Source organism: Amblyraja radiata, chromosome 11 (genome assembly GCF_010909765.2).
Source record: "Amblyraja radiata isolate CabotCenter1 chromosome 11, sAmbRad1.1.pri, whole genome shotgun sequence".
Taxonomy (NCBI): Eukaryota; Metazoa; Chordata; class Chondrichthyes; order Rajiformes; family Rajidae; genus Amblyraja; species Amblyraja radiata.
The window spans coordinates 64,651,499-64,674,299 of record NC_045966.1 but is presented as its reverse complement, the minus strand read 5'-3'; the positions used below and the strand labels follow the sequence as shown (position 1 = coordinate 64,674,299).

General features: G+C 47.2%; 1 protein-coding gene across 1 annotated transcript in view; it reads right to left on the bottom strand.

The window, feature by feature from the left end:
• The window catches only part of LOC116978719 (zinc-binding protein A33-like), a 30,471-nt gene extending 7,972 nt beyond the window's left edge, over positions 1-22,499 (bottom strand). Inside the window, exons 1-4 of the mRNA XM_033030041.1 lie at positions 22,381-22,499; positions 14,871-15,324; positions 5,083-5,178; positions 1,333-1,566 (exon numbers count right to left, since the gene is read on the bottom strand). Of these exons, the coding sequence (XP_032885932.1) occupies positions 1,333-1,566; positions 5,083-5,178; positions 14,871-15,284 (744 nt within the window). The 5' untranslated portion in view covers positions 15,285-15,324; positions 22,381-22,499. The remainder of the gene's footprint in view (positions 1-1,332; positions 1,567-5,082; positions 5,179-14,870; positions 15,325-22,380) is intronic.
• Between the last annotated feature and the right edge of the window lie 302 nt (positions 22,500-22,801).

Here is a 22,801-nt window from a genome sequence, read left to right as displayed (position 1 = left end):
GGCATAAAAAATGTATACAATGTATCAAAGGTGCAATCTTACCAAGACTCTGTACACAAGACCATAAAACACAGGAGCAGAATTAGGCCATTCAGCCCATTGAGTCTGGTCTGCTAATCAATCATTGGTGATCTATTTTTCCCTCTCAACCCTATTCTATTGCTATCTCATCGTAACCAATAACAAAGTTCAAAGTTCAAATTTATTTTGGTCACATACACCTTTCGGTGTAGTGAAATTCTTTTTGCCATGCAGCACATAAAAAAAGAATACAACATAACAATAAAAGATAGTTTCAACATCAAAACATCCCCCCACAATGGTTCCCATTGTGGGGAAAGGCACAAAGTCTAGTCCCATCCCTAAGTCCACCCATAGTCGGGCCTCCTTACTCGAGACCGTGGCTTCCGGAGCCGACAGGGCCGCGCCGAATGGAAAGTTCAGCGCCGCCGCCCGCAGCCGCTCCACAGACCCGCAGCTCCGCAACGGACCCAGCTCCAGTTCAGTGAAGTCACCGTCAGCCCCGCAATGGCGCTCCAGCGCTGCACCGCCGTCCTCCGACCCGCAGCTCCGCCGCCGCCGCCACTGCTGAGCCGGTGCTGAGCCGGTGCCGCCGCCGGTGCTGAGCCGGTGCCGCCGCCGGTGCTGAGCCGGTGCCGCCGCCGCTGCTGAGCCGGTGCCGCCGCCGCCACCGATGCCGAAGCTCCAGGCGGTCCCCTCAGGAGACGCCGCTCCAGGCCCGCTGGTAGGCCGCTGGGACGGGTCGAAGCGCAGCCTGGAGAAAAGCTGCATCTCCGACCAGGTAGGGACCCTGAAAATTAGTTTCCCCCTCCCCTCCCCCACACATAAAAAGCTAGAACTCCTAATCAATACCTATCAATTCTGCCTTAAAAATAACCAATGTCTTGGCCTCTATGGACGTTTGTGCCAATTTCCACAGATTCACCAGCCTCTGGCTAAAACAATTCCTCCAACTCCATTTTGAAGGTACATCCTTTTATCCCGAGGCTGTGCCCTCTGGTTCGGGACGCTCCCATTACTGGAAATGTCCATGGAAACCTCCCTGCTCAAGAGAATAACAGTCAGAGTTGGCCACTCGGCCCTCAATCCTACCCCATACATTCAATACCATCATGGGTGATCCATGCTGGTCTGGACACCTCTTTTGTGCAGAGGTGCACCAAGAGTGTCTCAAGGTAAAAAAAGCAACATTTTGATGCAAGCTCTTTCATCGACTGGCAGAAATTAGGTAACAGAAACGCGAAATAATGAAGAGGAATGGTGAAGGTCCATTGCGTGTTTCACAAGTGTGGGCTGCCTGCTGCTTCTTACCTGTAGCATCTCCTGGGGCTCCCCGTAGCTCAGTTGCAGCTGCACATCCCGGATGGTTTGCTCGATCGTGCAGGCTTCCAGGCAGATCTTCGCCAGGTCCTCTTGCAAGGGCTGAACCGTCCTGCACACCTCTTCATCGATCTTCGCCTCCAGCTCCCACTTCCTCGAGTTCAGGAATCGGTAGACGCTGGAAAGATCAACCTCGACCCGTTCCTTCAGCAGTCGGCCCTTCTCCTGTGTAGAACCAGCAAGATCAGTGGGCTTAGGTTTATTATTGACACCATATACAGTGTAAAGCTTTGTTTTGCTGCCGTCCACACACATCATATATGCAATACCAAGATTTCAAGATGGCGCTCCTGAGAGGGCGACGTCGCGGAGCTCTCAGAGTCAACCTGTTTTTTTGTCTGTCTCTTGTTATTTTGTGCCATACTACGGTAACAGCATGGTCAGCAAACGGCGTCTATGACCAGGCGACCCTACTACGGCTGAGAGAGTGCAGTCCTTTTGGACATTTAGACCCGAGCACGTCTAACCCCTACCCTGAGCTAATACGCTACGGCGACTCGACGCTAGGCCGACACCCGGACAACGACAGGCCCAGGCGGAGACGCGGCAGACGGGGAGGGGTCGAACGACGACTCCGGCGCTTGGTTAGCAGTGGAAGGTTAGCCCTCCCGGTCATACTGTTTGCTAACGTCCAGTCTCTGGTAAATAAGATGGATGAGCTCCATGCTCGGATCTCCACGCAGAGGGACTTACAGGACTGCTCCATGCTGTGCTTCTGTGAAACATGGCTGGGGGAAAGGACATCCGACGAGGCGATAACACCAGACGGCTACACGGCCTTCAGGGAGGACCGGAGCGCAGCGGACAGCGGCAAGACCCGCGGCGGAGGAACGGCCGTCCTCGTCAAACAAACCTGGTGTACCGACTGTAAGCTTATTTCTAAATCTTGCTCTGAGAATGTGGAGTATCTAACTGTGAAGCTACGGCCGTTTTATCTACCCAGAGAACTGCAATGTAGTATTGTGAGTGTCGTGTATATTCCCCCTTCCGCCAAAGAAGAGGCTGCACTCAGGGAGCTACACAACATGATCAATGAGCATGAAAACAAATATCCTGATGCTGCTTTTATTATTCTGGGAGACTTTAATCATTGCAACCTCAAGAAAAACATACCAAAACTGTATCAGTTTGTGACTTTCCCAACTAGAGGAAATAAGATACTGGACCACTGCTACAGTAATATCAGAAATGCTTTTATAGCTGAACCAATACCCCACTTCGGCAAGTCTGACCACCTGGCAATTCGGCTCAAGCCCACCTACACCAAGAGGCTTAAGGCACAGCCAGTCACAGTCAGAACTTTTAACACCTGGACGGACAGTGCACAGGCTAGCCTGCAGGGATGTTTAGAGGCTACAGACTGGAACATCTTTAAGGTGGCCACAGATGACATTCATGAATACACAGAGGCTGTGAGTGACTACATCAGCTGGTGCACATCTATATGTGCCCCTCCCAGAACTGTGCGTGTGTTTCCAAACCAGAAACCTTGGTTCAATGGAAACATAAAACAGAAGATCAGGAAAAGGCAGGAAGCTTTTAAGTCAGGAGATCAAAGGGAGTACAAGAAAGCCCGGTACGAGCTACAGAAGTCCATCAGAGCTGCAAAGAGGGCTTATTCCCAAAAACTTGAAAGCTTTCACCTAAGTAACAACACACGCAGTATGTGGCAGGGAATCCAAGCAGTCACAAACTACAAGAAAACAGTACCAACCACAGACCCCCAGGATGTCACCCTCCCAGACAGCCTTAATACCTTCTACACCAGGTTTGACAGACTGAACACAGACACCCCCTCAAAAGCCCCCTGCAACCCCACGGACACTGTCTTTCAGGTGACACCCACACAGGTCCTGAAAGCTCTGAGGCAGGTGAACCCCCACAAGGCTGTGGGACCAGATGGCGTCCCTCCTAAAGTTCTGAAGGCCTGTGCAGAACAACTCACTGGAGTGTATGTAGACATCTTCAATCTGTCTTTAAACCAAGCAGTGGTCCCCCGTATTTTTAAATTTTCCGCCATTGTACAAGTTCCAAAAAAACCTAACCCATCCACCCTGAATGACTTCAGGCCAGTGGCACTCACGCCAGTTGCCATGAAGTGTCTAGAAAAACTGGTTCTCACACACATCAATCACATGGTCCCGGGCACGATCGACCCCCTCCAGTTCGCCTACCGCCCCAACCGCTCAGTGGACGACGCAGTGGCCATTGCTCTACACCACATCCTGCAACACCTGGACAGCAGAGGAACATACGTCAGAACGCTGTTCCTGGATTACAGCTCGGCTTTTAACACCATTCGCCCGGGCAGGCTGACTGAGAAGCTGACAGACCTCGGCGTCCCGACCCCCCCTGCAGCCCCTCATCAAGGGGACTGTGGTGGAGAGGGCTGACAGTTACAGATACCTGGGATTACAAGTAACATCAGACCTGAACTGGACTTTGAACACTGCTGCCACAGTGAAAAAAGCCCAGCAGAGACTGTACTTCATCAGGCTGCTCAGAAAAGCTGGTCTGCACTGTCACCCTCTCACCCAGGTCTACAAAGGACTGATAGAGAGCATCCTCACCACAGGCATCACGGTGTGGTATGGAAACACCACACAGACAGAGAGGAAGGCTCTGCAAAGAGTCATAAAGACTGCAGAGAGGATTATCAGAACGGAACTCCCCTCCATGGACACAATCTACACACAGCGCTGTCAAAAAAGAGCAGAGAGAATCATCAGAGACACACTACATCCAGCTCACTCCCTGCTCAAACACAAAAACTGCACATACAACCTCAGGCACAGACGAGCGGACAGCATCGCCACAAACAGAACACGCTTTTTTAAGAGCTTCTTCCCTGCCACAGTGAGACTCTTGGCCAAAACAAAATGAACTGATGTCCTGACCTACCTCATAGCATATCATATTATATCATATTATATTGTCTCCTGGGCCTGTGCAATTTACAATGCAATCGACACTTTTATATAGTGTTTGTGCAATTTACAATGCTCTCACTTTCCCCTTTATATAGGGTTTTAGGCACTTTCTTTTTTATTTCTAGAGAAGTATATGTTTTTATGGATTATGTGTCTTTCTGTGTGTCTTTTTAATTTGACTTCACTTGACTCTCTGAACAACCGCACAAGAATTCCTATGTGTGTAAGCACAAATGGCAAATAAAGTTTTTGACCTTTTGACCTTTGATATATCAGTAAACTCTCGCTGTAACGGACCACGGGGGGAGATGGTGTCCGTTACAGCGGGTGGGGGGGAGGGAGTAGGGCAGGCAAAACAATATCCTTACCATCAAGCCCTGTGAAAATGATGTCCACTTCAATAAGACCAGCATGTTGGAACAGCAGTAGAGCTACTGCCTCACAGCAACACAGAGCCACCAGTTCAATCCTGACTATGGGTGCTGTCTGTACAGAGTTTGTGCATTCTGTCCATGACCTGCTTGTGTTCTCTCTGGGAGCTCTGGTTTCCTGCCACAGTCCAGAGACGTACAAATTTGTAGATTAATTGGCCAGTGAAATTGTAAATTGCCCCTAGTGGGTGTAGGACAGTGTCAGTGTGCAGGGATCGCTGGTCGGCACGGACTCGATGTTTCCCTGCTATATCCCTAAACTGAACAGTTCAGCGGTGCATAGGTCACTTCAAAACTAAACCTGGTGCAAGAAATCGTACCTTGATTTTATAAATCTTTGCTTCTTGTTGGCTCTGACTGTGACATGCTTGCTCCTTTTGGATCTGGAGAAAATCTGTGGATTTTTCCAACCTGTCCTGGTGAAAAGGTGTACAGTATTAGTGCAGGCACTGACAGATTACTGAGCAGAATAAGCAAGTCAGCAAAAGGCAACACAAACACAGAAAATGCCACAAAATACACGTCAGTCCAGAGCATTTCCATGGAAGTCGTTACTGTCATAATCTTCAGCCACATAGGACAGTTTAAAACACGTTGCTACCTCACAGCCCCAGAGACCTGGGATAGATCCTGACCTCTGCTGCCGTCTGTTTCAGTTTAGTTTATTGTCACGTGGACCGAGGTACAGTGAAAAGCTTTTGTTGCACGCTAACCAGTCGGCTGAAAGACAATACATGATTAATGTGTGGAGTTTGCACGTCCTCCCTGTGGCCATGTTGGTTTCTTCTGGGTGCTGTAGTTTCTTCCCACATCACTAAAACATGTGGGTTTGTACCTGTTTAATCGACCTCTGTAAGTTGCTCCTAGTGTGTGGGTGAGTGGCTGAGGAAGTGGGATAACATAGATCTGGTGTGAATGGGCGATCGATAGCTGGCGTGGACTTAGAGAGCTGAAGATTCTGTATCCATGCTGTATCTTTCAATGATTTAGTGATTCAACTTCACCAGGCAAACTGCAAAACATGAAGTGCTGAAGAAACTCAGCGAGTCAGGCAGCATCAGTGGTGGGAACGGACAGACGACTTTCAGCTCTGGACCCTTCTTCAGGCTGAAAACTGTAAGCATAGGGTGTGTGTGGTGAGTGCTTCTCATTCTTTCTTCTGGATGTGACTCTCAGCCATCTTTGCTCCAGATATGGAAGGGCAGGAGACAATAGCAGCAGCATGAGCAGGCCACTCAGCCCCTCAAGTCCAGCCCACCATTCAATGGGATCATGGCTGGCTATGCTGGCCTCAACTATTCTTATTTATCAACATTATCGTTACCCCTCCAATATTCCTCAGAGCAGAAACAAAATCACATGTATGTTTTCTGGACGGGGAGGGGCTTGAGTTATAAGGAGATTGGGAAGGCGATTGACATTTTTATTTAAACAAAGTTTATAAAATTCTGAGGGACATAAACAGGGTCGATAGTCAGCATCTTTATCCTGAACTTTCAAATATTTTTTTCATCTCCAACTTAAATATGTCTGATGATCCAGCCTCCACCACCCTCAGGCACAGAATTACAGAGATTCACCACCCTCTGAGACAAGGATGGCACAGTGGCAGTAAGATAATTGAATTCTCAATGATACTCCGAGTCCAATGGTAGCATTTACAACTTGTTATTTAGGCATGGTGGTTACATGGTATCAGAGTGAAGCATTCTAATTGGAAAAGTTTCTTGATGCAACTACCAGTTATACATTACAGAAACAAGGAACTGCAGATGCTGGTTTACAAAAACAGTCACAAAGTGCTGGAGTAACTCAGAAGGCCACACAGCACCTCTGGAGAAGTGGCGTTTCAGACCTATATTCAGACTGGACACAAAGTGCTGGATTAACTCAGCGGGTGTGAAGAAGGATCCCGGCCTGAAACAACACCTACAATGATTCAATAATACTTTATTCTCACATGTACCTAGGTAAAGTGACATTCTTTGTAGTTGCACACAATCCTCGTTGTGGAGTAACATTGTTGTTTTCACCCAGAAGGTGGCAGCACGGTGGAGCAGCGGTAGAGTAGCTGCCTTACAGCATTTGCAGCGCCGGAGACCCGGGTTCCATCCTGTAATGTATTCATGCATATTCATTATATGCTAATGAGTTGGTCTTGTATATAAGTAGGGAATGTTGGGTAATAAAACTTTCTTGTGATCCAGCCAGCCTGCGTGTAAGTTATTGTTTATTCTGCTGTCCGGAATATAACAAAATTGGCGACGAGGATGGGATAGAGTTTGTGAACTCATCCTTTAAATACAGTGCATGACTGTTTTGCAACACGCAGGATTGTTTAAAAGTTTAAACAGTCAATACGGAGTTGTGTCGCAGTTGTTTGCGAGCTGGACATGAGAGGCCTGCAGATCCTTCTAGGCAGGGGACTGTAGTTCAAAACAGTAACTGGATGAATTGGCGAGAGTTTGTCAGGCTATCTCTATGTTGTGTCTACGTGGCCAGATGTCATCCTTGGGAGTGTATAACATTTTTGACTGAATTTTTTTTGTCGAATTCCTCAAGCTGAATAATCTTTGTACAGCTAAGTTTTAGGTGAATTGTTACGCCAGAACAGACAGGAATTTGGAGTATTTGAACGGACCTTTTCTTTAAAAAAAAAAGAGAACGACACGATGGCATCGTCCACGGGCTACATCTTTGGCACTTTCGACAAGAGTAGAGAGCCGTTCAGCTCCTATATGGAGAGAGCAAACATGTTTTTCACGGCAAAAAACATAATGGAGATTAGTGGTGAAGGAGAGATAGTGGCTGAAACAAATAAGGCCGTTTGTGAACGCATGAAAGCGATTCTGCGCACGGAGATCGGTCCTGAAGTGTACGGCACATTCGTGAATCTCCTTGCGCCCTTAAAGGCATTGTTTGAGAGTAAGGTCAAGCTGAGAACCAACTCGGGCGAAGTTTTTGAGACTTGTGGACAAATGAACTGTAAAGTTCAGCATAATGGTCAGTCAGTAACACTGTCCATCACAGTAGCCAGCTACAGAAATAAACCAACCCTCCTTGGAAAGGATTGGCTGAGTAGAATAGAGTTAGACTGGAAGAACATTTTCAGCGTCAATTTGTCCAAATCACATATTGAAAACGTCATAAGCAAATATGCAAACATGTTTGCTGACAGTTACACGGTACTCTGCACACATTCGACTTAAGCAAGATGTGAGACCTGTGTATTGTCGACCAAGACCTGTACCATATGCACTAAAGCAATAAATGAAAGTGGAACTCGACAGATTAGACCGTAATTGAGTACTTGTGAAGACAGACCAGAGTAACTGGGCAACGCCAATTGTGGCCATACCCAAGGCTGATAAAACTGTTCGACTAAATGGTGATTACAAAGTCACAATCAATCAAGCCGTTGATGATGAACAATATCCCTTACCAACCTCACAAGATCTGTACGCAGAACTTAGCGGCGCAAGAGTCTTCACTAAACTGGATTTGTCTCATGCTTACGCCCTACTCAATGTCGACAAGGAAAGTCAGCAGTACTTGACTATCAACACACATAAGGGCTTGTATTCATATACAAAGCTGCCCTATGGTGTGAAATCCTCCCCGAAAAATTTTCAGTCTCTCATGGATCAAATATTACAAGGCATTCCGCACTGTGTGTGCAACCAGGATGACCTTCTGATATTCACAGAAGGCATGGTAGAACATGTGGAAATCCTCGAGCAAGTTCTCATATGACTGAACTGCCACAACGTCAAACTGCGTCAAAGTAAATGTGCATTTGCACAGTCAGAGGTGGTCTACCTTGGACTCAAGGTACACGCCAATGGACTTCGCTCTGTGAGAGCGAAAGTTGAAGCAATAGTGAATGCTCCAAAATGTGTCAATGTGTCAGAGCTACGATCATTCCTTGGGATGCTGCAATTCTATGCACGATTCCTTCCAGATTTAGCAACTGTGCTAAAGCCACTTCATCATCTGCTACAAAAAGAAGTGAAATGGACGTGGGGAAAGGAACAGCAACGTGCATTTGACATCTGCAAGGAAAACTTGACAAGTGACAAACTTGTTCACTATGATACGACACGCGAGATGAAACTTGCTTGTGATGTTTCAAGTTATGGTGTAGGTGCAGTGATCTCCCATGTAATGAATGACGGATAGGAAAAGCCTATTGCTTTTGCATCCCGCACCCTGTCATCGAGTGAACGCAACTATGCGCAGATAGAAAAGGAAGCATTCAGCATCGTGTTCGGAATCAAGAAATTCCATCTTCTCGGCAGACCACTCACCCTAGTGACTGATCACAAGCCACTACTAGTGATACTTGGTCCCAAGTCAGCTATACCTTCCATGGCGGCATCAAGGATGCAGCGCTGGGCAATTTTGCTGTCCCAGTATGACTACAAGGTGGAGTACAGAAGCTCCAAGTGCAACGCAGTTGCAGATGCGTTGTCCCGGTTGCCCCATGAGAACTCTGACGTGGGAAGTGAGAACTCAATCCACACACTGCAAGTTGTAGATGAAGACTTTCCAGTGACTGCAACAGAAATTGCAGCAGGAACAAAGAAAGACACTGTGCTGAAGTGGGTTTATGAACAGACATTGAACGGTTGGACTGAAATCGATAGTGGATTGAACTGAGTTCTGAACTCAGCTGAAGCCTTTCCATAATCGACGCCATGAATTATCATGTGAGCAGGGATGCATTAAGTGGGGTTACTGAGTGGTTGTACCAGAATCTTTTAGAAACAAAATTATGAACGAACTTCATGCCGAACATCCTGGCATAGTAAGTATGAAGTCAATTGCCAGAAGTTTTGTGTATTGGCCTGGTATTGACAATGACATTGAGTCACTGGTCAGCAAATGTAGCGTCTGCCAAAATTGCCGGATTAAACCACCAAAAACACCACTGCAACCCTGGTCATGGCCAAGTAGACCTTTTCAGAGAGTTCATGTAGATTTTTGCGAAAAGGTTAATGATCACTTTCTGGTGCTGGTAGATAGTCATTCCAAATGGATTGAAGTTAAACATATGGGGTCAAGCACTGCTACTGAGCGTACCATAGATGAGTTGAGATCAATTTTAGCATGCCATGGTTTACCGGAAGAACTTGTTTCTGACAACGGGCCTCAGTTTCGTTCAGAACAGTTCGAAGAGTTTCTGCAGCGGAATGGTGTAAAACACACACTTGTTCCTACATACCATCCAGCCTCTAACGGGGCAACGGAAAGGTCTGTTATAGTTGTCAAAGATGCTCTCAAGAAACAGGTTTTGCAGGGTAGTTCAAAGCTCAGCATGAAACATCGTTTGGCTAGTTTCTTGCTGAAGTACAGAACCACACCACACACAACAATAGGTTATTCACCTGCAGAACTGCTGATGAAGAGAAGGCTAAGGATACGCTAGAGTCTAGTTCAACCCAATTTGACTTCGAGAGTTGAACAAAAACAATTAAGTCAGAAACGCCATTTTGACTCCCACAAGAAGGAGAGGTATTTCAAGCCAGATGAGCAGGTTCGTGTTCTCAGTCCTCCCAACAAGTCCAGTCGAGACAAATGGGATGTTGGGAAAATAGCGGAAGTGTGTGGAACAAAGAGATACTTAGTTGAAGTTGGAGATAGGATCAAAAGTGTTCATGTTGATCAAATGATTCCAGCCAAAGATGAACCAAAAACTGAACATGAAGTCCTAATCCCTGAGTCTTTATCGGAAAGTGAGTTGGAAGAGCCAACTGTGATTGAAACACAAAGTTCAGTCAATACAGACAAAGAAACAGATTCTTCTGGTCAATGTCAGAGTACTAAAACTGAGCCAAACAAGTCTATAGTTGAGTCAACACCAAAACCTGTTACACCTGTTACTGTTAGACGATCAGGTAGGATCCGTAAACCAGTAGTCAGATTAGGTTTTTAAGTTGAGTAACTCACTGTCTAGGTAGAATGAAAATGTGTAAATATGTAAAATAAATATATTGTGTTATCATTTAAAATTGAATGAACACTGGTTTAAATTAAGTATCATAACTAGAAAATTGTAACTGTGTACTTAGATTTAATACTTAAAAAAGAGAGTGTAATGTATTCATGCATATTCATTATATGCTAATGAGTTGGTCTTGTATATAAGTAGGGAATGTTGGGTAATAAAACTCTCTTGTGATCCAGCCAGCCTGCGTGTAAGTTATTGTTTATTCTGCTGTCTGGAATATAACAGATCCCGACTATGGGTGCTGCCTGCACGGACTTTGTACGTTTTCCCTGTGACCTGCGTGGGTTTTTTCCGAGATCTTCGGTTTCCTCCCACACTCCAAAAACGTACCGGTAGGAAGGTAAAATGGCTTGGTAAATGTGAAAATTGTCCCTAGTGTGTATCGGAGAGTGTTGATATGCAGGGATCGCTGATCAACGTGGACCTGATGGGCTGAAGGGCCTGTTTCTGTGCTGTACTTCTGAACTAAACTAAAAACTAAATCTGGTAAAACCTTACAACACACTTCACCTTGGCAGTACACAAAGAAGTACCACGTATCTGGCACTGACAACGTTTCTATCTTGGTTCTCCAGAGATGGTGCCTGACCTACTGAGTTACTCCAGCACTTTGTGAGATTTTTTAAAAACCAGCTCTACATTCTGGCAATCCCCAGCTATTACTTCCCTTTTCTTCCTATTTGTACCGTGTCATTATTTGAGATTGTGTTTATTTTATGATTTATTGAACTCCAACCAGCATGGAATATGCAGACTCTCTACCACTTCCCCATAAATGGGAATCTCTCTCCTCTATTAGAGCAGTTTTCAGATTGTCTGACCAACCAAGTTGTATTGTTTACACCCAGGTTTACTTGCAGCCATATCTTGGCAACAAGCAATTTGTAGTTCCCACTCCATCCCCCTCCCCCTCCCCCCAGAGGTCACCGTCTCAGTATTAAAGGACATTCATTAAGGAAGGAGATGAGGAGGAATTTCTTTAGAAAGAGGGTGGTGAATCTGTGGAATTCTTTGTCACAGAAGGCTGTGGCAGCCAAGTCAATGGATATTTTTAAGGCAGAGATAGATAGATAGATAGATAGATAGATAGATAGATAGATAGATAGATAGATAGATAGATAGATAGATAGATAGATAGATAGATAGATAGATAGATAGATAGATAGATAGATAGATAGATAGATAGATAGATAGATAGATAGATAGATAGATAGATAGATAGATAGATAGATAGATAGATAGATAGATAGATAGATAGATAGATCAGTTGCTTTACTGATTAAGGAGAACCTAATGGCAATTATTTGGGGTGAAGTTAATAATGATCTTTGGTCCCAACCCCCCCCCCCCCCCCCCCACTCCTCCAATGAATCATGTCCCGCCCCCATTGCCTGCTGACCGACGTCTCTCTCCTCCAATCGGCGCCCTCGATCATCAGTCCCACTCCCACTGTCTTGCGGAAAGCGGAGATTTCACCGGCTTTTAAAATCCGGATTACAAAAACTTGGGGGGGGAGGGGGATGTCCCCCCCCCTCTCAAAACATGGAGGGGACGTGTCCCCTCTGGCCCCCCCGGGTTTTCCGCCCCTGCATGAATGTATATAATCCCTCCCCCCCCCCAACACTCAATGAACCACAATCACCCCGTCACCACTCCCTGCACGACCACAACACAACATGGAATAGATGGTTTGGATGCATAGAATACTTCATCCAGATTAGGGGAATCAAGAACCGGAAGACATAGGTTTCAGGTGAGAGGGGAGAATTTTAATAGGAACCCGAATCAGTCACTGAGTGGTGGGTATATGGACAAGCTATCAGAGGAGGGAGTTGAGGCAGGGACATAGAAATCATACTGAAGGTAGACACACAGTGCTGGAGTTACTCAGTGGGACACGCAGCATCTCTGGCGAGAAGGAATGGGTGACGTTCGCGTTGAGACCCTTCTTCAGACTGATGTCAGCGGAGTGGGTGGTACAGAGATAAAACTGAGACGGTAACAAATGGGAAGGGGTAGGGAATTGGGAGAGAGGGAAAGCAAGGGCTACTTGAAGTTAGTGATGCCAATGTTCATACTGCTGGGGTGTAAACTACCCAAGTGAAATACGAGATGCTGTTCCTCCAATTTGCGCCGGGCCTCACTCACTCTGACAATGAAGGAGGCCCAGGACAGAAAGGTCAGATTGGGAATGGGAGAGGAAGTTAAAGTGCTCAGCAACCAGGAGATCAGGTAGGTTTAGGCAGACTGAGCAGAGGTGTTCAGCGAAACGATCGCCGAGCCTGCACTTGGTCTCGCCAATATACAGGAGTTGACACCGCGAACAGCAGATATAGTATGTGATTGGAGGAGGTGCAAGTGAACCTTTGCCTCACCTGAAAAGACGATCAAGGTCCTTGGACGGAGTCAAGGGGGGAGGTAAAGGGACAAGTGTTGTATCTGCTGCAGCTGCAGGGAACAGTACTTGTGGTGGTGGTGGTTTGGGTGGGAAGAGACAAGTTGAGTAGAGAGTTGCGGAGGGAATGGTCTCTGCGGAAAGCAGAATGGGGTTGAGATGGGAAGACGTGGCCAGTAGAGGGATCCCGTTGGAGGTGGTGAAAATGTCGGAGGATTATATGCAGTATGCGACGGCTGATGAGGTGGAAGGTGAGGACAAGGGGGACTCTGTCCTTGTTACAAGTGGGGGGTAGGTGGAGCAAGAGCGGAGTTGCGGGATATCGAGGAGACCCTGGTGGGAGCCTCATCTATAATGGAAGAGGGGAACTCCCGTTCCATAAAGAAATCATACAGCCTGGTTTGGGAAGAGCTCTGCCCATAACTACAAGTAATTGTAAAGAGTTGTGTGAAGGGCCTGTTTCTGTGCTGCTCCATCCCACAAACCATAAGACATGGGAGCAGAATTAGGTTGTTGAGTCCATCAAATCTACTCTGCCAGTCAATCATGGCTGATCTATTTTTCCCTCTCAACCTCATTCTCCTGCCTGTAACCTTTGACACACTTGGCAATCAAGAATCTATCAATCTCTGCTTTAAAAATACCCAATGACGGCATCCACAGCTGTCTGTGGCAATATATTCCACAGATTCATTACCCTCTTGCTAAAGAAATGAAGACTAAGCTCCCTACTAATGACTCCATCTACACATCACACTGCCTCGGGAAAGTAGACAACATAATCAAAGAATTTTGCACCACCCTCTTTCCTTCTTCTCCTCGTTGGGTCGAAGATACGGAAGCTTGAAAGTACACACGACCAGACTCAGCAAAGTTTATTCCCATATGGTATCCGGCTTCTCAATGGCCCTTCCATAAACCAGGGTACAGTTTGATTCTGCTCCACCTCATTGTAGACCTTGGACTTTGTCTCTGAAACTGTTGCGCTACAATGTGGAAAACTATACTCTGCACTCTGTATCTTTCCCTTCGCTCCACATATTATACCCGAGTTTGACGATTGTATTTATATGGAGTATTATGTAGGCAGCACAATGGCATAGAGATAGGGTTGCAGCTTTACAGACCCAGAGACCCAGGTTTGACCTTGACTACGGATGCTGTCTGTACACAATTTGTACATTCTCCCTGTGACTGCGTGAGTTTCCTCCCACACGCCAAAGACGTACAGGTTAGTAGGTTAATTGGCTTTGGTAAGTTATAAAATTATCCTTGGTATGTAGGATAGTGTTAGTGTATGGGGTGATGGCTGGATGGCACAGACTTGATGGGCCAAAGGGTCTGTTTCCGTGCTATATCGCTAACATCTAACGTAAATCTGATTTTGATTGGGCAGCATGTAAAACAATATTTTTCACTGTACCTGGGTACTTGTGACAATAATAATCCTAAACCTAAAACTCAATTTAAAAGATGGTTGGACAGGTTTTGAGGGATACAAAACATGGGCAAATGAGACGAGCTTGGATGGGTTATCGTGGATACATTGGACAAAGGGGAAACATAAACAACTGGAGTAACTCAGCGGGCCAGGCAGCATCACTGGAGAGAAGGAATGGAGGACGTTTCGGATTGAGACCCTCCTTCAGATGTAGGACCAAAGGGCCTGTCTCCATGCTGTATGACGATTTGAAGACACTTACTTTGTATAGGATGTAAGCCTCCTCGATGGGGATGATGACGTGGCCTTGGTGCTCACTGGAACAAGAGCAAACCACACAGATGACACCCTGGCACTCCAGACAGAAGAGCTTGTGCCTCTCTTCATGCCGCTGGCAGTAGAAGGCCGATTGTCCCTGGCGGGGCTCCAGCTTCAGCTCCCTCACGCCCTCCACAATGTTGGCCAGCATGCGGTTGGGCTTCAACCTCTTCTCCTTGAACACCTCCCTGCACTCGGGGCAGGAGTAGAAGGCGTCACCCTTCTCCCAGCTCCGTGAGATACACAGCCGGCAGAAGTTGTGGTCGCACTCCAAGGCCACTGGCTCCTGGAAGAAATCCAGGCAGATGGAGCAGGTCACCTCGCTGAAGAGTCGACCAAGGGGTGGTAGGGAGGCCATTATTCAAGGTCCAGACTTCTCAGCAAACCTCCGTCAAAATCTGTGGAGTAAAACATAAACATGTAAATGTAGTGTCTTCCTGCATTGTTTCATTGTTGATTAGGTGGAACCTGTGGTGTACATGTCCTATTTGCTCCCAGTACAAATGTTCCTCTGGAGATCAGAGCATTCAACTTAGGCCAAAGCTCCAGCATGAAGGGAGTGGCGGCACAGTGACGCAGCGATAGAGTTGCTGCTTACAGCACAAGAGACCCGGGTTCGATTCTACGTGTGTAATCTGTGCGGAGATTGTACGTTCTGTCCAAAGATCTTAGAGCGGAGCAAGATGGTTTACTCCGCAAAAACGTCGTAGTATGTGATGGGTAATTCTGCTAAATCAGACTGAGAGATTAAAGGATAGACACAAAATTCACCCTGCAGACACATAGCAGCCTCCTTGCAGCTCACAGTGCCACACAGCACTCCTAGATCCATCTACTCTAGAACTTGCTCTAGTAAGTTCCTGTCTAATACCATTAAAGTTGGCTTTGCTCCAATTCAGAATTTTAGCATGTGGGCCTGCCCTGTTGTTTTCCATGTCAACTTTAATACTCATAGAACAGTGGTTGGTGCTCCTAAACATTTTGCTCACGGACACTTCAGTCACTTCCCCGATCCATTAACCTGTTCAAAACTTGGAACAATAAACCAATTCCCACAAAATTCAAGCTTCGGATTTTCCCTGTGGCATAATATACTCTGTTCCCACAAATTTCAAGTAAATTAATTTCCACTGCATCAGAGTCAGAATCATATGGCACGGAAACACTCCACATGTAGGAAGGAAATGCAGATGCTGGTGCACACCAAAGATAGAAACAAAATGCTGGAGTAACTCGGCTGGACAGGCCCATTTCTGGATTTAAAAAATGGGTGACGTTTGGGTCGAGACCCTTCTTCAGGGACCAAAGCGTCACCCATTCCTTCTATCCAGGGATGCTGGTTGTCCCGCTGAGTTACTCCTGCATTTTGTGTCTATCAAGACGGAAACAAGCCATTTGCCCCAACTCGTCCAAGCCCAATAACTTGCCTCATCTGAGCTAGATCCATTTATTTGCATTTGACCCATATCCCTCCAAATGTTTTCTATCCATGCACGTATCAAAATGCCTCCTAAATGTTGTTTCTGTACCCGCCTCAATCACTTCATCTGGAACGTCCCACCCTCGATGTAAAAATATTTCTCCACAGGCTGCTATTGTCTATCCCCTCACATTAAACCTACAGGTATGTCCCTGTTTCTTCATTTCCCTAGCCAGGGAAACAAAAAACTGTACATTCACCATTTCTATTCCCCTCATTATTTTAAACACCTCTATAAAAGATCACCCCTCAGGTGACTACAAGGAATAACGTCCCAGCTGACCTAATCTCTCCCTGTAGCTCAGGCCTTCAAATGCTGCCATTAACCTTATCAATGTTCTAGTTTAGTGATACAGCATGAAACAAGCCCTCTGGCCCACCGAGTCCATGCCGACCAGCAATCGGCCATATACTAGTTCTATCCTGCACTCCAGGGTCGATTTACAGAAGCCAATTAACCTACAAACCTGCACGTCATTGGAATGCGGGAGGAAACTGGAGCACTGGGAAAAATCCCACACGATCACAGGGAGAATATACTGTACAAACTACGTGCAGACAGAACCCGTAGTCAAGATCGAACTGGAGTCTCTGGCGCTGTAAGGCAGCAACTCGACCGCTGCACATCTGTGCCACCCTCTGCACTCTTTCCAGCTCAACAACATGTTATGGCTTCATTCTTACAAGAGTGACCAAAACTACTGCACAAGTTATCATACTGCTCCAATTATGTCTCAGCAATGTCTTGTATAACTGCAGCAATTGGTCTGCATAGTTTGCACATGCAAGAAACCAGACGTAAATACAAAAAGGGTGGCATAGTGGTGCAGCAGTAGGGTTGCTGCCTTACAGCGCCAGAGACCTGTAATTTGATTGCCACTCTGTGTGCTGTCTGTATGGAGTTTGCACGTTCTCCCTGTGCCCGTGTGGGTTTTCTCCGGGTGCTCCAATTTCCTCCCACATTCCAAAGACATGCAGGTTTGCTGATTAATGGCTTCAGTAAATTGTCCCTAGTGTGTACGGGAGAACTAGTGTAGGAGTAATCACTGGTCGGCATGTACTCGGTGGGCCTGTTCCCACCCTGTATCTGTAAACTAAACTGCTAAAAAAGTGCTGTAAATGGGCAGATCAGGCAGTAAACGTTGAGAATGAAATCCAGAATTGATGTTAGAGAAGACCTTCCTTCATGGAAAATTGCAGAAATCAAACCTTATCATAAATTGCAGGAAAAATAAAGTGGGTAGAGAACAATAGGGATTTGAAAGGGTTTGCAGAGAATTGTTGGGGTTAGTTTATATATAAAAAAACATCAACTGTGTGAAAACAAGTCTGCGGAACACAGAGACAAGGAATAGCTTGTGATCTCAAGGTCACTACTGATAAGAACCTAGACAGAACTGTGAACAATTAGCGCTACATCTTAGGTTGGTACTTAATACATCCTAATCATCGTGTAGAGATAAAGGAGCTGCTTTATCAGCTGTGTGTTCACAGTGCGATCTGTGTGAAAGATTTTAGTCGAGTGGTCAGTGACTTTCGTCTGTTGGTTAAGGACCTGTCCCACTTGCCGAATTTTTCAGCGACTGCCGGCTTCATATCAGTGTCGCCAAAAGGTTTTGAACATTTCAAAATCCAGCAGCGACAAAAAAAATGTTGCAACACTGTTGTTATATGGTTATATGCAGGCCGGTGGGACTAAGGGAAAAAAGTTGTTCGGCACGGACTTGTAGGGCCGAGATGGCCTGTTTCCGTGCTGTAATTGTTATATGGTTATATGGACACTTGAAAAAACACCGTTTCATACGTCATCACGCCGCATCACCACCGCATCATACGTCATCACGCCGCATCACCACCGCATCATACGTCATCACGCCGCATCACCACCGCATCATACATCATCACGCCGCATCATACGTCATCACTACCGCATCATGTCATCACGCCACATCATACGTCATCACCACCGCATCATATGTCATCACCACCGCATCGTACGTCATCACCACCGCATCGTACGTCATCACGCCGCATCATACGTCATCACCACCGCATCATATGTCATCACCATATAACCATGTCCATATAACCATATACGTCATCACGCCGCATCATACGTCATCACGCCGCAAATTTTTCAGTGACCTGATACGTTAGTCAATGATGCCGGCAGTCGCCGAAGAAATCGCCAAGGGTGTCAGGCCCATTATGTTCAGTCTTTAGTCATTTAGTTGTTCAGTTTAGTTTATTGTCACGTGTACTGAGGTACAGTGAAAAGCTTTTGTTGTGTGCAAACCAGCCAGCGGAAAGACAATACATGATTACAATCGAACCATTCGCAGTGTATAGATACACAATAAGGGAATAAATAATGTTTAGTGCAAGGTAAAGCCAGTAAGGTCTGATCAAAGATAGTGCGAGCATCTCCAATCAGGTAGAGAGTAGTTCAGGACTGCTCTCTGGTTACGGTACTTGTAATTCCAAAGTCATTTTTGTTTTGTTAGTTATGATATGTTCAGTGTTTAGTTTAGGTCTGCATATCTTTAAATGCTTTGCTCCGATATCGTATAAACCATTGTACCTGAATAAATGTTTTAAACGCTAATACTGGACTTGGCAAATTATTGACAATTCAGTTATCCTGCAACTGTGATTAAAGTAATTGCCTGTCAATTAAATTCACCGCCTCATTCTTGATCTTTGGCCTTTCACACGCTTCCAAACACAATATAAATTTGTGGAACAGCACGGCAACATTCAACTTGGGAAATGTCAGTGTTCAGACGTCAATGTTAAATTCAGGAATTTCAGATAAACAGCCTGTCCAGTTCGTGCTGGAGCCGACCAGAAAGGTCATCCTGTACATGTCAAAATCTTGGGCAAAAGCACAAAGTACGAGAGGAACTCAGCAGGTCAAGCAGCATTTGTGGAAGGAAATGGACTCTTTCTGTCTGAATAAAAATCCAGACACAAAACGTCACCTGTACAGTTTCTTCTACAGACGCTGCCTGACCCTCTTACCTCCTCTAGCACTGTGTTTGACACTAAAGTCTGAGACATCAGAAGACAGACACAAAAAGGTGGAGTAACTCAGCGGGTCAGACAGCATCTCCGGAGAAATGGAATAGGTGACGTTTCGGGTCAAGATCCATCTTGAGACAGGAGCAGCGCAGTTCCTCCCTCCATAGCTGTTTCCTGGCCAGTTTAGGATGTCCGGCATTTAGAAACAAAGAACTGCAGATGTTGGTTTACAAAGAGTGCTGGAGTAACTGAGTGCATCAGGCTGGATCCCTGGATAACAACATCCCTGGAGAATATGCGTAGGTGATGTTTTGGGGTTGGGAACCTTCTTCAGAATTATTCATCCAAAGAGACAGAATAAGTCTGTAGAAGGAGGGTGGGACGTGGAGCGGGGGGGAGGGGAGAGGTTGGAGGGGAGAGGATGGAGGGGAGAGGATGGGGGGGAGAGGATGGAGGGGAGAGGATGGAGGGGAGAGGATGGGGGGAGAGGATGGGGGGGAGAGGATGGAGGGGAGAGGATGGGGGGAGAGGAGGGGGGGGAGAGGATGGAGGGGAGAGGATGGAGGGGAGAGGATGGGGGGGAGAGGATGGAGGGGAGAGGATGGGGGGAGAGGAGGGGGGGGAGAGGATGGAGGGGAGAGGATGGAGGGGAGAGGATGGGGGGGAGAGGATGGAGGGGAGAGGATGGAGGGGAGAGGAGGGGGAGAGAGAGTGGAGGGAGGGGAGAGGAGGGGGGGAGAGAGTGGAGGGAGGGGGGAGAGAGTGGAGGGGGGGAGAGGATGGGGGAGAGGATGGAGGGGAGAGGAGGGGGGGAGAGAGTGGAGGGAGGGGAGGGGAGGGGGGGGGGAGAGCGGAGGGGGGGGTGGATGAGGGGAGGGGTGGGCGGGGGGAGGATGGAGGGGGGAGGAGGGGGGGAGAGTGGAGGGGGGGGGAGAGGAGGAGGGAGGGGAGAGGAGGGAGGGGAGAGGATGGAGGGGAGAGGAGGGGAGGAGAGGAGGAGGGAGGGGAGAGGATGGAGGGGAGAGGAGGGGGAGAGAGAGTGGAGGGGGGGAGAGGAGGAGGGAGGGGAGAGGAGGGAGGGGAGAGGAGGGGAGGGGGGGAGAGGAGGAGGGAGGGGAGAGGATGGAGGGGAGAGGATGGAGGGGAGAGAGTGGAGGGGGGGAGAGGAGGAGGGAGGGGAGAGGAGGAGGGAGGGGCGAGGAGGGGGGAGAGGAGGGGGAAGAGGAGAGGAGGGAGAAGAGGGGGGGGAAGAGGACAGGATGGGGGAGAGGAGAGGAGGAGAGAGAGGAGAGGGGGGAGGGTTGAGAGGGGGAGAGGGAGAGGGGGAGAGTGGAAGTGGGGAGAGAGGAAGGGGGGGAGAGAGGAAGGGGGGGGGGAAGAAGAGGGTAGAGAGACACAGATAGAGAGTGTGTGTGTAGCGGGGGGGGGGGGGGGGGGATCCTGCTCATTCAAGAAAGGGTTCCACAGAACTGAAAAAGCATGAACCAGTCATGTTTCAAATCGCGGAGATGGAATGCGGACGGAACGTGGGGAATGTGATTGGGTGAAGGACAACATTGATCAGGAAAGTTAATTTTAAACTCGGCAGTTTGAAGAAGGGTCTCGACCCGAAACTTCATCCATTCCTTCTCTCCAGAGATGCTGTCTGTCCCGCTGAGTTACTCCAGCTTTTTGTGTCTATTTTCGGCAGTCTCTGCTGCGTCAGAGTAACATGTAAAAGCCTGAAACAGAACAGTGTCGTGACCTGTTTACAGAGAAGACACGTTTAGACTGATGGGGGGTGGCGGGGAGAAGAAAGGTGTACCTTCGATTTGTGTACCTTCCATTTTCCAGCATCTGCAGTTCCTTCTTAAACACTTTGTCTACTCCACTGTGAAATCTCCTCAAGGTATACCTACTTTGAAGAAGTTCTCCTCCTCTCTCCGGAGACAGTTTCACAACCTCCTCTCTAACTGCCCCCTCTCTGTGATCCCAATTTTGTTAGCCCTTCCTGTCTCCTCCCATCCCTCAGCCCTCGGGCGCCTCTTCCTCCTTTTTCCTTTCTTCTCTTCCCCCCCCCCCCCCCCCCCCCCCCCCCCCCCCCCCCCAATCAGTCTGAAGAAGGGGTTCGGCCCGAAACGTTGCCTATTTCCTTCGCTCCATAGATGCTGCTGCACCCGCTGAGTTTCTCCAGCATTTTTGTGTACACACGTTTATACGTTTTGCTCCGTGAGGCAGCATAGTGGAACAGCTGATAGAGCTGCTGCCTCACAGCGCCACGGTCCCGGGTTCGAGCCTGCTCTAAGGTGCCATATGTGTGACGTTTACACATTCTCTCTGTGATTGCGTGGGGTTTTCTCCCATATCCGAAAGCCGGGTTTGTGGGTTAATTGGCCTCTGTAAAGATAGCTCTCTAAACTTATAACACAATTAGCGTCATCTGAAAAGTTCAGCGCCTGTATCCATTCAGGCTTGCTATAATGATCGTTTTATACAATGGGATCCGCTTTCTACCAGTTCCCAGAGAACTTTGTCCTGGACTGTCCCGGGTCAGTCCGAGCCCAGACTTCATGTTCAAACACCGCTTTACAGTGTGCGGCCGAGTTACTATTTAAAGCGCCATTTTACACAAGGTCGTTCAAAAGTTACAGAGGCCTTTGATTCACTTTGGCCCGCCGCCCAATTTATGCAGTTTGATCGCAAAAAAAGACGATCTTTGAACGTGTAAAAAATTATCGAGGGTTGAATGAACTCACTGGATATTGCAAATAAAATAACTTTTCTCGCTGGAAGCTGCAAAGCGCTCGGGTGTGCATTTAATGTAATGCAACTGATTACTTCTAATGCAACTGACTCCTTCTCATGTGAACGCGTGTATTTAGGTAAAGACTTGTGTACACGCCATGTTTACAGCTTGCAAGTTGCAGCTTCGGAACCCGCTATATATCCTGACATGTGTTGGGTCGCGCCGTACCTGAGTGGGGGCGTTGAGGCGAGTTGCAGTACGAGTCGTTACAAAACCGCCCCTCAAGTTGCCTTCATATGTGGCGAGGTTTCACTCGCTACCGGCAGCTTTTGATTCTGCCCAAAGATCCTATAGCGGAGCAAGATAGGCCACTCCTGAGAAATGCAATGAGCTGACGTGTAGTACGCTAGGGACGGGATCGTGGGCATTTTTCCCCGCCCATTTTAGTAACCGGAACCTACCCGACTCGCAGGGTAATCAACGTTGCGGGGGAACAGTTTTTGTGTGTGATTATAGGGTTAGATTCATAATTCTGTTAGTTCATAATTCTGTTAATTCTTGTTAAAGAATAAAAGTTTTAAATATTTTGCCTCTGGTTAAAAAAAAATTTAAATGTTTTTAAATCATTTCTTTTTAAATGGCTCATATG